Source organism: Pseudorasbora parva, chromosome 13, assembly GCF_024679245.1.
Source record: "Pseudorasbora parva isolate DD20220531a chromosome 13, ASM2467924v1, whole genome shotgun sequence".
Classification (NCBI taxonomy): Eukaryota; Metazoa; Chordata; class Actinopteri; order Cypriniformes; family Gobionidae; genus Pseudorasbora; species Pseudorasbora parva.
The window spans coordinates 22,995,581-23,010,195 of NC_090184.1; the positions used below are offsets into that span (position 1 = coordinate 22,995,581).

General features: G+C 36.9%; 1 protein-coding gene and 1 long non-coding RNA gene across 10 annotated transcripts in view; one reads left to right on the plus strand and one right to left on the minus strand.

The window, feature by feature from the left end:
• The window catches only part of ncs1b (neuronal calcium sensor 1b), an 87,981-nt gene that overhangs the window by 1,758 nt on the left and 71,608 nt on the right, over positions 1-14,615 (minus strand). For all 4 annotated transcript variants that reach the window (XM_067413528.1, XM_067413530.1, XM_067413529.1 and 1 more), the window contains 4 exons: positions 5,669-5,747; positions 3,095-3,183; positions 2,917-2,994; positions 1,176-1,298 (listed from right to left, as the gene is read on the minus strand). In XM_067413528.1, coding sequence (XP_067269629.1) covers positions 1,200-1,298; positions 2,917-2,994; positions 3,095-3,183; positions 5,669-5,747 — 345 coding nt within the window. In that variant the 3' untranslated portion in view covers positions 1,176-1,199. The remainder of the gene's footprint in view (positions 1-1,175; positions 1,299-2,916; positions 2,995-3,094; positions 3,184-5,668; positions 5,748-14,615) is intronic.
• On the plus strand, positions 6,385-9,457 carry LOC137038148 (uncharacterized). Of its 6 annotated transcripts, XR_010897398.1 has the most exons (7): positions 6,385-6,565; positions 6,756-6,922; positions 8,556-8,614; positions 8,727-8,808; positions 8,902-9,030; positions 9,192-9,261; positions 9,365-9,451. It is a non-coding gene; the product is annotated as an uncharacterized lncRNA (long non-coding RNA). The 6 variants fall into 6 exon arrangements; XR_010897401.1 differs by lacking the exon at positions 6,756-6,922 and having other exon boundaries at positions 6,389-6,565; positions 8,570-8,614; positions 9,192-9,292; positions 9,365-9,457; XR_010897402.1 differs by lacking the exon at positions 6,756-6,922 and having other exon boundaries at positions 6,390-6,565; positions 8,570-8,614; positions 9,328-9,457.

A 14,615-nucleotide genomic window follows, 5' to 3' on the forward strand; every position in this document is an offset into this window, starting at 1 on the left:
TTTTATTTGTACTCACTGGCAGACTCATTAATAACTAGTTTAATAAGGAAATGTGCATCAAATTTGGACAAATGCATTTTTTTTAAAGGGATAGTTCACTTTAAAATGAAAATTCTGTCATCCTTTACTCACCCTCAAGTTGTTTCAAACCTGTATGAATGTCTTTCTTCAGCTGAACACAAGGGAAGATTTTTTGAAGAATGTCAGTAACCAAAAAGTTCACTAGAGCCATTGACTTCCACAGTATTTTTTTTTCCTAAGTCAATGGCTCCAGTTAAAGGTGCACTATGGAGCTTTCCGTCCACTAGAGGGCGCCTATTCAAAACAAATCGTAGTTTGATGACGCAAAGTGTGAGCGCAGCATCTTGGGAGATGTGGTCTTCTCATCACAGCCGGTGAAAAATAGGACTCGGGCAGAAATCACGTTCATGCATGCGGTTATTAACGTTACTGTAGTCTAAAGCAGAGCAGGACCGAGTGTTATGGACCTGAGCACAGCTGCTGGAGCGATTGTTAAACAAATACCCGCCTCGCAAATACCGGGACTTTTATTATGAAGGGATGGGAGACATTCGCCGAGCGCCTGCACAGATCCGCTCTTCCGGTTATGATTTTGAGGTAATGTAGCTCTGTTTATCATATTATATACATTTAAGTGTGTTCAAAACGATGTTATGACTTTACTCTGTGCGTTCACTTGTTCACACTGCTAAGAGTAAAGCGCTCCTGTCAAATAAAAGCCGAAACCGAGGGTAACGCAGATATGACGCAATTGACAGGCGACTCCCTCAAATGCAATGTTGAAATGTCCCTGTCCTTAGTTAAAATAGCAATTTTCTCACAATTTACAAATAGTTGGAAACTTCTGGGATATTGTAGGTACTCAACTGAACAAAATAAATAACACCGGCCTAGTGGTTTTTGGATATTTTACTGCAAAAATACTACATAGTTCACCTTTAACTGTTCGGTTACTGACATTCTTCAAAAAATCTTCCCTTGTGTTCAGCTGAAGAAAAAAATTCATACAGGTTTGAAACAACTTGAGGGTGAGTAAAGGATGACAGAATTTTCATTTTAAAGTGAACTATCCCTTTAAGTGTGTGAGTCGACAAATGCCATCAATGCCAACAGTTATGAATATGTAGAATACATTTCTATTCAGCACAACAAACCTGTATCCTTAAGACAAGCTGCTACTATACCAGGCCATCATAGAGTGACAGAGCTTGTACAATAGAGGGATCTGCCTTTGATCCCTCTTGGAACTCCTGCAGGGTCAGCTTTCCATCAGCATTCTGGGTAAACAAACAAACAAACATTGTTTAAAATCACAACTCTCCCAAATGTTCTGTACAACTCGATGTATTACCTTAAGCTTGTTTGTGGTTATATGCAGATGCATGGAGGTTTTAAAAGAATGTGGAATAGACTTAAAGGTTGTATCAGTTTTCAAGGATTCTAAAAAACAACCATGAGGATTTTCAATTATGCATAAGGGGAAAAACTCTCCACTTTTAAGTTGCTTCACATGCCCAGCAGGGGGCAAGGGCTAACAGGCTGATCCATCGAGGAAACGTTCATAGCAGATTTTCAACTTATGTGGCTCAGTGTGGTACTTGTTTGAAGAAGCACTAGGAATTATCTAACTCCTGAGAGTAACCTATACTCATTCTGGTCTGAGATTGCAAGGGGAAAGCATACCATCTCTGTAAACATTCCCAAGCAAGTACTGAGCTCATCTTTCAGGACTTGAAGTGGGCTTGAGTGGACATTTATGCTGGGCTCCAATGTTAGCGGTGGCGCATGCCACACTAGCGTTTATAGACCCGAGGGCAGTGTTAGTGACGCTTGCTTTACCACAGATAGGAGCTCTTATTCCCAACTGTATCCTTGATCTGTCCTGCACTGGATTGATGATGAGGATGTGGTTAGTAAACTGAATCAGAACTATAAATGAGCGCTTGTGACGGTTCCGTCAGTTTGTTTAATCCTGAGTTACAGGTGATTGCCTGAGGGAAGGCGTGGTTTCGCACCTGAACCTAATTATGTCCCTTTAAGAGGGACTGGATCAAACCAAGCAGGAGGGAGGGGCACGTTTGGGCCTGGCATTGAATGCAGGAGTGGTTTGTCTGTCGTTTGTTCACCATGAGAGTGCCTGAGATCTGATGTTATGTTGGAGTTGGAGGGAGACCACAGCCGCATCGGAGTTCACGTTGATTCATCTTCCCCGTGACGATCCGCATCACCTGTTCGTTATTTGGTTGGATTGATTACATGCATTTCATACTTGCACTTGCACACGCTTACATACTGACTAACATGTACACTGAATATTCAACATTTTATGTTAATATTACTTTAGTGTATTAAACATTATTCTTTATACAGCGGTTGTGTGGCGTCTCCCTTTGTTTGTTGCGGTTTACGAATGGAAATCGTAACAGCGCTTTTTTCTAGATGGGTTTGGTAATGGTTGCCTGCTAATACTGTTGTGCTTGACTGCATAAATATCCTCAGTCTTAAAGGGATAGTCCACCCACAAATCAAGTGCTCAGGTCATCAAGTACTCACCCTCAAGTAATTTCGAACTTTTTTGCATTTCTTTCTTCTGCTGAACACAAAAGAAAATATTTTGAAGAATGCTGATAACCAATTGATGTCAATACAATGGAAGTCAATGGAAACCGAAGCTGTTTGGTTGCCAACATTGTTCAAAATATTTTCTTTTATGTTTCTCAAATGAAAGAAATTCATGATGATGACACATTTTTGGGTGGACTGGAAATAGTTATTTTTTAAACAAATCCATGAATATAATAAACAACCCCCTGCATAATAACAGTAATATTTGGTTTGGATCATAAGCTGGATTAGTGCGACTGCAGTCAAAAACAAAAATAGACATCATCTGACCTTATCCATCATGGCAAAAATGCGATCCACCCTCTTTTCTGGCGTGTTTTCTTCTTCTGGAAGGTCCACTGTGTTTCCCTTAAACAAATTTAAGTAAAGTTAAAGACATCTGATATGTTTTGTTCATTAAACATTTATACTCTGATTGTAATTACTGCTGAAATAAAAGTTGATTTACCACCATCTGATAAATGGCATCCACGATATTGAGCATTTCATCACGCGTGATATAGCCATCGTTATCAAGATCATAAAGCTTGAAGGCCCCTAAAGTGTGTAACAAGAATCATGGTGAGTGTGGGTACAAAATAAGGCCTGAAACACTAATGGTTTTTGTTAGCTGAAATAGCTGCTGCACTGTAAAAAAAAATTAAAAAAATGTTGCTTTAACTTAAAAAAGTAAGTAACCTGGTTGCCTTAAAATTTTGAGTTTATTGAAATAAAAAGTTGAGTTGATACAATAAAGGAAATTGGTTTAATAAATACAAATTCAAAATATTATTGTATCTGACCCACATACAAAATGTGATAAATCATGAAAATAGTAAAATTTGGCATGTTTATCACAAATAAAGCACACACAATTACCCTATATGCTTACAAAATCATTTAATAATATTTGAATAAAGGTTGTCAATTCTCAAAAATGTTCATTGTATTAACTCTTTTTTATTTTTTATTTTTTATTTCAATGAACTCAAAATGTTAAGGCAATTAGGTAACTTAAAAAAAAATACAGAGTGAAATAAATGATTGATGAGTTATATTAAATAAGTTCAACAAATTAAAGCTAAATAAAAATGAAACAAAATCACTAAAGCATAAATTAAAATTAAATTAAAAGGTTAATACAAAATCTGAATAAATACTATAATAGTATATAAATAATACTAAAATAACAATGCTATGAGGATTTTATTTTAGATTAGGTTAGAATAGGTGTATCAACTAATGTGTGTATCTAATTTTAAAAAAAAACAAAAAACAGGACCATAATGTGTACCATACCAAAAGTGCATTGCATTCATTTTTAAATCTGCCATGACACATTACACTCAAAAGAAGAAACCCCTGAAAAAAGCACCATCAGGCATCTTGTTGGACTTTTGAGTTGTGATTATGAATTAAAGAGCTATGTTTTTAGAATGCAGACATTTAAACTTGTCAGCACTGTGATGAATGATGAATGCAGGATTTAGTGATAAAGGCATGCCTTGTTAGAGCCAAATCATTGCACAGCAATTACAGCAGTGAGTAGCGAATCTTTCATCTAGCCATCTATGGCTTTCTCTTCACTACAGGACACTGGGACGTCCCACCCATACAGCCCTCATTCCACTCATCTACAACAAAGGGTCCTGCAAAGAGACAACACTACGACTCACACAGCAGAGTGCAAACACAGGTCAATGCCTGGAGTGAAGAGTCAACAGAGAAAGAGGGCAGTACGCAAACCGTATATGTGAAAGATTCTGTTTTATTTCACAGAGACAATGGGGTTATAAGATGTCACTTTCACGTTTGATCAATCTCACAACAGATTGATTCAGTGGCCCCAAAGGTATTCAGACACTTAAATCACACTCAAAAATGTATTAAAATCTTAGCATTCGAAATAAAACATCAAATCAAGTGGCATTTATTTGAAATAAATAAATAACATAATTTACAAGCCATACATTTCACAATATGAAGCCTGTCAGCTGTGAATTTATTAAACAATAGTTCCATCATGACAACTCTCAGAGAGATTGGCATGGTAAAAGAGATTGGCATGGTAATGGATATGGCAATGTATTTGGTCTTGGCGGAAAAAATACTACGCTGCTGCTACTGCCAATATATTCACAGACATGCTGCTGTGAGCATTTAAGACATGATGCTGCTGCACATGTAACAAACATTAAATAATATATACAAAAAATAAATATACAAAAAAATATATATATACACACACACACACACTTACTGTGTACTGAGTAGGCCAATGAACCAGGCTGGGAGTATTTAAAAGCCTCAGGAATCTTTTGCAGGTGTTTAGAGTTAATTAGATGATTCAGATTATTAGTTAATAGCTCGTTTAGAGAACCTGTTCATGATATGCTTATTTTTTGAGATAGGAATTTGGGGTTTTCATGAGTTGTATGCCAAAATCATCAGTATTAAAACGATAAAAGACCTGAAATATTTCAGTTGGTGTGCAATGAATCTAAAATATATGAAAGTTAAATTTTTATCCTTACATTATGGAAAATAATGAACTTCATCACAATATGCTAATCTTTTTAGAAGGACCTACTCTTCAAGTAAGCAGCCGTTCTGTGAGTAGCAGTCCATTTCAAGTTTATTTATTGTAACGGTCAGTTCTTTTGTGACAATTTAAGTGGTAGACTGCATAGGGAGATGCCTGATGCAGAATTTCTAACAAAGATACTTAAATAAACATGGAGAGTATAACTGGGAGAATACACAAAGAATAATCCCACTAACAACACTAAAACATGACGGCTACCTGGTCTGAACAAAACCATTAAGAGCATTGATTTTTAAGTGTAACTTAACTGTCCAAATATGTTTTAGGGCCACTGTATGTTATAAAGAGAGAGACATGAATGTATTAAATGCATTACACTGATTTTGTATTTTAAGAATGCTTCCTGTTTTATGAAGCATCTCACAAAGGTACTTCACTGCTTCTGTCTTTGACTGATTCTTGCTTGAAAGGGCTTTTATTAATCAAAGACTTGCTTACAGCGGAGCTTTTCATCCAAGGTCCCACGTGAGGTCACAGACAGGGCCTGAATGAACTCAGAGAACTCAATCCGTCCATCCTGTGGGAAAAAAAAGAAAGATATTTCACTGTCCTGTCACCACGGTGCCCAAATCCTGGTAACACTTTACAATAAGTTTCCATTTAAAGAGTTAGTTCACCCAAGAATAAAAATTCTGTCATATATCCCTCATGTCATTCGACGCCTGTAAGACCTCCGTTCATCTCCAAAACACATATTAAGATATTTTGTTGAAATCCGATGGCTCAGAAAGGCCCACTAAAGACGTTGTTACAAAGTTCATTTCACTGCAGTGGCTCTACGATAACTGTATGAAGCGACAAGAATGATTCATAACGGTTCAAAACTTTGTTTTGAAATCAGTCATCACTATATAAGTCGTTATTTATTTATTTTTTGGGCACAAAAACTATTCTCGTCGCTTCATAAAATTATTATTGAACCACTGTAGTGAGATGGACTTTGTAACGACGTCTTTAGTGCCTTTTCCGGGTCTTGAGAGAGGAAATGACATTGGTGTCAATGAAGGCCTTTCTGAGCCATCGGATTTCAGCACAAATATTTTAATATGTGTTTCGGAGATTAACAGAGGTCTTACGGCGTCGAACGACATGAGGGTGAGAAATTAATGATAGAATTTTCATTTATTGGTGAACTAACCCTTTAACATTAGTTAACCCTTTCGCACGTACGTTCTTAAAAATAAGACTGGCAGCCTGGCGTGAGTTTTTTTATTGCGACCGTTATTATGCAATGACATGCGTTCTAATTTCCATGGTAACACACATCAACCTTGACACGTGAGTTTTTGCAGTGACGCAGTCACAATGGCGCTCGTGGTGGATGACCGCGTGCAGGTGAGCGCTCTATGAATGTTTTGCTTTATTTTTTTAATTCAAAACCTTTCACATTATTTGTTAGCGTGTACACACTATGGTTGACATGTTTATGTTGCTATTTTTTCCCCACTGCTTTGAATTTCGCTTGCACACGGCATTTTCCATCTCCCTCACAACATCCGCGTGTCAAATGGTGAGTATATTTTAGTTTTTTTCCTCCTATTTTGGAGCACATATAATTATTTACAAACATGCAATAAATATGAATAAAGATATTTAAAAAATTCTCTTGTAAAACGAACAGTACTCAAAAATGTGGACGTTCAAATGTCATGTTTGTCATTTTGCACATTGCAAATATGCTCCGTGCATTCGGTAAAGTTATTAGGGTTCCGTTGGCTTGATACGTAACATGAATATATTATTTGTTTTAGTGTTTATATTGTTACTGAGTTTCATATTTCACTAGCAAAGCAGAGAAAAGCTATATGGTCACGCCTCACTGACTATTAGCTTGCATATAGTTTAAGTTACATGATGTCAAATGCATACATGATGACCTTTTCTCTGCTTTGCTAGTCAGAATGTGTTGTATAAGTTTAGCATAATTAAAACGTATGTCTTTTGTTAAAAAGAAATTGCAAAATGTACACATTTCATTCATGTTTTATTAAATCTCCTCAATTTAAGCTAAATGTTTTTTTGTTTAGACTATTATACATATATACACTTTCTAATAAAATTACAAAACAAATTATAAATATAATTGCAATGAACAACAATCAAAATAGTATTATAAACAAAACAATAAATATACTGTTCTCCAGCAGCCCTCTCATCAGGTTCGTCTTGAATTGCAGGGAAGTGATTTCCTTTCCTACTCACAGTAGAACAAATCCATAGGGCGTAAGGAAGAGGATAGAATAGTATGTGACAGTGTGATCTGTTTATTATTGTACATTTGTTTATAGAGGGTATGCATGTGACCTCACCGTCAGCTGGCATGTAAACACCTTATATCTTATACCTTAATCGCAATATTGCCTCTCTGACCAAAGTGCATGTGCGCGGACATATACGGATGCTGTGCGTTGTTCACACAACTTCATGAATGAACTCTGTGACATTATTCTGAAGTTTTCTCTTCTCCAAATCACTAAACACTGTCAACACAACCCGCTGTGCAGTCTCTGCTCCTTATCTTCATCCAGATGGAGAGAACGTGACGACAACGTAGGCCAACCCGGCATTGCGATGTTCATCAGGGTGCTGAATAATATCTTGTACAGCCATAAAGATGTATTTTGAATTGCTAGCAGATTTAAACAATGGCCAGTAACATGCATGATGTATGCCTATATGAGTGTGGTATAACTTATTAGCAAATAATAAAAACTATTAGAAGAGAGATTTAAAAAAAACCTGTTATAATTTAATTAATTCTTTATTTAGTTATAATTGAATTAAAATATTTTAGTTATAATTAAATTAATTTATGGACTGACACAATCTGTTCAGTAAACCACTGTTTAAAAAAAAAAAAAAAAAAAAAAAAAAACTATTTTATATTTAGTTTTCTCTCCCCTGCTGTACCGAACCGTGACTTCAGAACCGAGGTGCATACCAAACCGTCAGTTATGTTTACCATTACACCCTTAGTATATTGTATTTATTTAAAGCATTCACAGGCAAATTTGATTTATGTATTTTACTGGTTTCAAAATCAGGCATGTAAAAATGCCAGGAAATGTTCTTGTCAATATCCATGGATCACTGGATCTTTGGTAAGTTTTAAGCACCACTATATCAAGTCTAAGCTTTAGTTTAAACTGAAACTTGTTTACTCGTTGTTTACACCGGTTCCCCTATTAAATCCAGTCACGCAGCAGCTCTTTTGCCACTCACTCAGGAAAGTGACATCCATGCATACCCTTTATAACACTTTTGTTTACATTAATTGAAAATGTGATAAATTTTTTTTATCTTGTTTATATTCTTTGATTTATAGAAATATCTTACCAGTAATTTGCCGGTAGACAATGTGGCTGTTCAGTAAAACTGTGTCAAGTAGGTGAAAGAAGATATTTTTGTACCACTTGGTAGACTTTCTGGTGCATTCAAGAAAACCAGTCATCATGTCCGCTTTGTCAACTGCTCCCATCTTTTTGTTGTACACCAGCACACAGACTGGCTTCATCTTGGCTTGCCCAGTGATGTGATCCAGCTTCCCTGTGGCTGCCATACCAGTTGGGTGGACAGTGGTAAGGACATGGACGTCTCTCTTATCATGCTATTTGACTGCCAACTGTGATCCATTTTCCTTGAGTTCCACATTACCCTTTGTCATTCTACAGGCGAATGTTGGCATCCCTTTGCGGTTTGCACACACAGTCCCACAAGCTCCAGTGCCAAGAGACAAGGTTCTGGAAAAGTGTGGGACTACTGTACCAGTTATCCACATAAAGGACATGACCCTTTCTGAGGTAAGGTCCTAGTAGTGTCATTACAACAGACCCAGAAATCCCAAGTCCTTGGTGGTGTTTTATGGCACTGGTAGATCTGGAGTAAATGATCATGTCCTGCACATAACCAGTGAGCACATCACACAAAACAAAAAACTTGACCCCAAATCTGTGCCGTTTAGATGGAATGAACTGACGAAATGCCAGCCTGCCTTTCCACTTCATCAGAGATTCATCAACACACAGATCCCGGTATGGCACAAAAATGCGATGAAAGGAGGAGGTGAGAGCAGTAAAAATATTTCTGATTTTTTTCAGAGGGTCATTTAAAACTGCTGTTGCATTGTTTGAACAGTGAAGACAGCAGAGGAGCAGAAGGAATCGGTCCTGTGAAAACAAAGACCCGAAAAATGGTGTCAAGAGCATGGGGTCTGTGCTCCAGTAATCCCCAGCTTGAAGGTTCGGGGGAAGGTCTTCATCACTGTCACTCTCTGCCTCACTGTCAAAATTCTCCTCATCAGAATTAAAAAAAACTCCTCTATTTCCTCACTTGTCAGTTGTCTTCTTTTGAAAAAATTGTCTTGCTTTTTCTCTGAAGTAGTTAAAAACTGGTAAATTGTATTAAAATTGTGTCTGCAGTGGGTACCAACGTGAGCGTGAGGTAACAGTGACATAACTTGTCAGCAGGAAAAAATGCTTGCAATGCATGTTTTACATTTAAATTTATGCATTTGGCAGACGCTTTTATCCAAAGCGACTTACATTGCATTTTAAGGTACACATTTTACATTTTTGTCAGTTTTTGCTTTCCCTGGGAATCGAACCCATGACCTTGGCGTTGCTAGCACTATGCTCTACTGTTTGAGCTACAGGAAAGGTTTTATTTTATTATTTTTCATTAAAATATTTTCAAACTTGTTAACTAAATTTAAATGGATGCAAGTTAACTCCTTATGGTTTATGTACTTATTAAAAATATATAAGTTAGAATAGATGTTCTGTGTTTATCACTAGCTGTGGGTGTGGCGCCGTCATGTGTTTACAACAGTACCAGGGAGGCAGTCAGCTGGATTTGCGACACAAGATCACCCACTTCTCCTGATTATATGTGACATTACATGAGGGAACAGCCCTAGACTGATCGTACACATGAAATGGTAGTAAATGATTGTGTTAGTTGATATGTAATGTTATAGCGGGCTAACGTTATGGGCATTTGTGCCGCGATTATGTGTTTACAACAGTGCCAGGGAGGCTAAGCTAGCTGGATTTATAACACAAGATCACCCACTTCTCCTGATATATGTGACATTACGTAAGGGAACAGCCTAGACTGATCGTTCACGTCAAAGGGTAGAAAATGATTGTTATTTGATCGGTAATATTATCACGGGCCATTTATAACACTGATATCTTGCTGTTATATATAGTAGTATGCAGTTACAAACTATATTTAGTGTTTGCTGATATTTTTGTGGTTGTGTAATATAATTTGAAGTGTATGAAACCTAAAATAAACATTAAAAGACACCGAGCGAAGTCAGTCTTTCATTCACTCAGTCTTTGGCTCAGCGCCAGTCAGCGCGCTAAAACAGATTTTAAATTTTGAATTCGGCAGTTGGTCACTGAGCGTTCTAATCGCACCGGTATGATCGTACGCACCAGGGACCAGCACAGAATGATCATACGGGTTTGATCGTACGTGTCAAAGTGTTAATTACATTAGTTGTTATGAACTAACAATTAACAATCCAAATATATGTTAGTTAATCCATGAACAGGACATTATTGTAAACTGTCTGTCACCAATTTTAACACTAAAAGTTGTGTACACTATAACATAAGATTATGCATTATTATCTAAGAATGAACACTAAAATTTGTGTATTAGATTATATGTTAGATTATATGTATTATTAATTTGTGCATTAGATATCATGACAAACATTTATTCTTTTAACATATAGACGTAACTTTTAACGTAACGTATCTTATTTTAAAGTGTCACCCAGAAGCCTTCTGTTGATTGAAAGATTAAAATGGGCCAGTGGGCTGCTATTCCTGTCCCACCCCCTGTTCATCCTTGGGGCTACAGGCTGGCATCACCAGCCATTACAAGATGTATTCTGCTGCCAAATATCCAGCAGATACGTTATGACACATTTTATGATTTGTCTATTAAATGCAATCTAGTGCAAGCGAGGTAAATGAATGCAGTTTCATGTTTTTTTCATGTAAAGCTTTAAGATCTTCCAAAATAATTCTTCAACTTGAAGAATTTCAATCAACTTGCTTGGTTAAGCTTTACTTTGTTGTGTGAATTTTTATGATTCACACCTTGGCACTGTGTGTTCTGTCATCATTCCCAGTTGGTCTCCCATCCAGGTACTGACCAGGCTCAGCCCTGCTTAGCTTAAGTGGGAAACCAGTCTTGGGCTACAGGGTGATATGGCTCCTGAATCAAATATTTTTACAATATATAATTTCAGACTGAACTGTGCTTGAACTTCAGTGCACCAATTGCATGTAAAACTGTTTTAACTGTAATTATGCAGGTCAACACCTAGACTATACTAAAAGCCCACTATAGACTATATAGCTAAATTTAGCTATATGGCAAAAAAAGAAAAGACAGAGCAAGTTTAGAAAAAAAAAAAGAAATGGAACCTAAGGCTTTACTATTAGCTAAAGAACAAGCCTAACACTGACATATCAGACTGATACTTAACAAACGTGAAGTTTGGGGCAGACTGGACATTTTTTGCCTGACTTACAACAGCTTCCTGCGCGCAATGGCGAAACATCACATTTTGTCAGGCCGCCACGGACATGTTCTTCACCTAAACTCAGGATATTCACAATTTAACACCGCTAAGGCCTTTAGATTAGACTGACCAAATATGATGTTGATCTGATAAAATATCTAGGAGAAGTTTGTTAAAGTACAAAGTCTAGAAAAGGCAAAAACTGCGAACATTTTGCAGAGAAAAATAAAAATATCTCACTTCTTGTTGGGTTATTACAATTTGCTTCATGGGTCTTTTTATAGGTATTGGGCTGTTACATGTGTCTATCGAATTTCATACTTGTATGTAAAACATGGTGCAATTAACGCTTAAAGGACAACTCCGGGGAATTTGGACAGACATTTTAATTGTATTTTGTGTCATTTAAGTGTCTGTATTTGTAGATGCCCCCATAACTGTACTGTACTCACAAAGGTATAACGATCAAGATGAACTTAAAAATTCCCTGGAGTTGTCCTTTAATGGAATTTTTTTTTTTTTTTTTTTACATTTTGTAGGTGGCACTATCCAGCCATTTTGCAACATAATTCTGCAACATAGATTTCCACCACTTCTGATGTGTGTGTGAAAAGTTTCAAGAGTTTTCAAGCATGTTTAGGCCCTCAAAGAATATGATTCATTTCAGAAAAGAATAATAATAGACCAAGAAATTCCAATAGGGCCCTCTCAACATCGGTCCTTGGGCCCTAAGAAAGAAATTTACATTACCATTTATTCAAAAGAGAAAAACTTTGCAATAATAGTGTACTGTAATGTAAACATGTATGTAACACAAACAGCAGTAAATTAAGAGTCATTCTGCTTTTTTAAAGCATTGAAATAATCATTGAAATAATTCTATAATGCAACCTGACATTAGTGTTTTTTGGGTCTGTGTTTTATGATTTACAAAGTGTGTTTGTATGGAAGATGGAGTTGGAAAAAAGTTTGGACAAAGAATTGTGTTTTGGGAGTTTTAGTGTATTTTGAATGTGAAATTATCTGCTGTGCCAAAGCTGAAAGTTTCTTAGGAGAAACGTTTCCTAGCAATTGTTTGAAAATAATAATAATAAAAAAAACTGTAAATGGCAGGAGGCATCCTGCACACCAAACAGGCAAAGCGACAAGTAATTATTATTCACCATATCCTAGAATTTTACAGAAAATATTCAGATGTAACCCCCTTTGTAATAATTACCATTTTCATAAGTAATTTAACTACACTTTTTTCTCAAAACAGTAACTGATTACAGTTACATTTATTTTGTAATAAAATTACGTGATCTAGTTGCATGTAATTAGTTACTCCCCAACACTGCTAAGTACATATGAGTAGACTCATGCCCCCTGTCATAATCAAGGAGTCGAGGGTCTGTCCATATAAACCTCCCATGTCCACTTGTGGAACACTTCAAATTGGCAACAGGGATTACCTCGCGGGTAAGTGCTTAGGGAGGTTTCTGAGTGTGTTGCTAAATTTGGAACCACAGACTACATTTACATGTAATCATTTTGCAGACACTTCTATCCAAAGCGACTTACAAATGAGGACAGTAATAGAAGTAATCAGACAAACAAGGGTCAGCCGAATGCAAGTGCCGTAACAGGTCTCATTTAGTATAGAGCATTACACATAGGTTTTATACACACACACACACACACACACACACACACACACACACACACACACACACACACACACACACACACACACACACACACACACACACACACACACACACACACAAACACAAACACAAAGAAAAATGAATAGAATAAATAAATAGTTGAGTGCTGGTCTTAACTGGTTAGGTGGGGAAATATAAAAGATAAAATGGCTACAGACTTGGCTACTCGAATTGAGATAGTCAGGTGGTTCCACCAGGAGGGAACAGTCCAGGAAAAGAGTGATCTTGTGCCGTTTTTGTTGCAAGCTTCTGGAGGGTGTGCAAGTCTGAACAAGCAAATTTAGTTATAGTGGTGCAGAGCCTGTGGTTTCTCTGTAGGCAAGCACTAGTGCTTTATATTTGATGTGGCTATTGGAAGCCAGTGCAAACTAATGAAGAGAGGCATGAAGTGTGCTTTCTTCGGCTTGTTGAAGACCATCATCGCTTGCTGCTGCATTCTAGATCAATTGCAAGGGTTTGATAGTCCATGCTGGAAGACTCGCTAGAAGTGCCTTACAGTAGTCCACTCGGGAGAGAACAAAAGCTTGGACCAGTAATTGTGTGGACTGCTTAGATAAGAAGGGCCTAATCTTCCTAATGTTGTATAACACAAATCTGCAGGACCAGGCTGTTGGGGTAATGTGGTCATTGAAATATAACTGATCATCAATCAAAACTCTGGTTCCTGGCTGTCCTGGAAGGAGTTATAGTTGATGAACCTAGTTTAACTGAAAAAGTGTAATGAAGTGCTGGGATGGTTGACACCACAAGCAGTTTTGTCTTAGCAAGGTTGAGTTGCAGGTGATGGTCTACTCTATTTCTGCCATATAAAAGATACTGTAAAAGTAGTAATGCCAGTTATTATTTCAACATGGCTACAAGCAAAACAAAATGCACCAAACATCTACCCAAAGTACTTTGAGAAAGCTCCAGTAGCAAACATGAGCATGAACCTTTTTATTTGTCTTCAATATGACAAATCTGACTAATTGGAAACAAGATACATCACATACATATCATTTTGAGAACCAATGAGAATTTTATGGTAGCACAAGCTCCCATTTAGGCAAGTCTGGTGAATCATGACTGTTAATGAAGAGGAGGGATTATGATTAATTAGCCAAAATCTGTAGACTATAAGAAGACCAAAGGG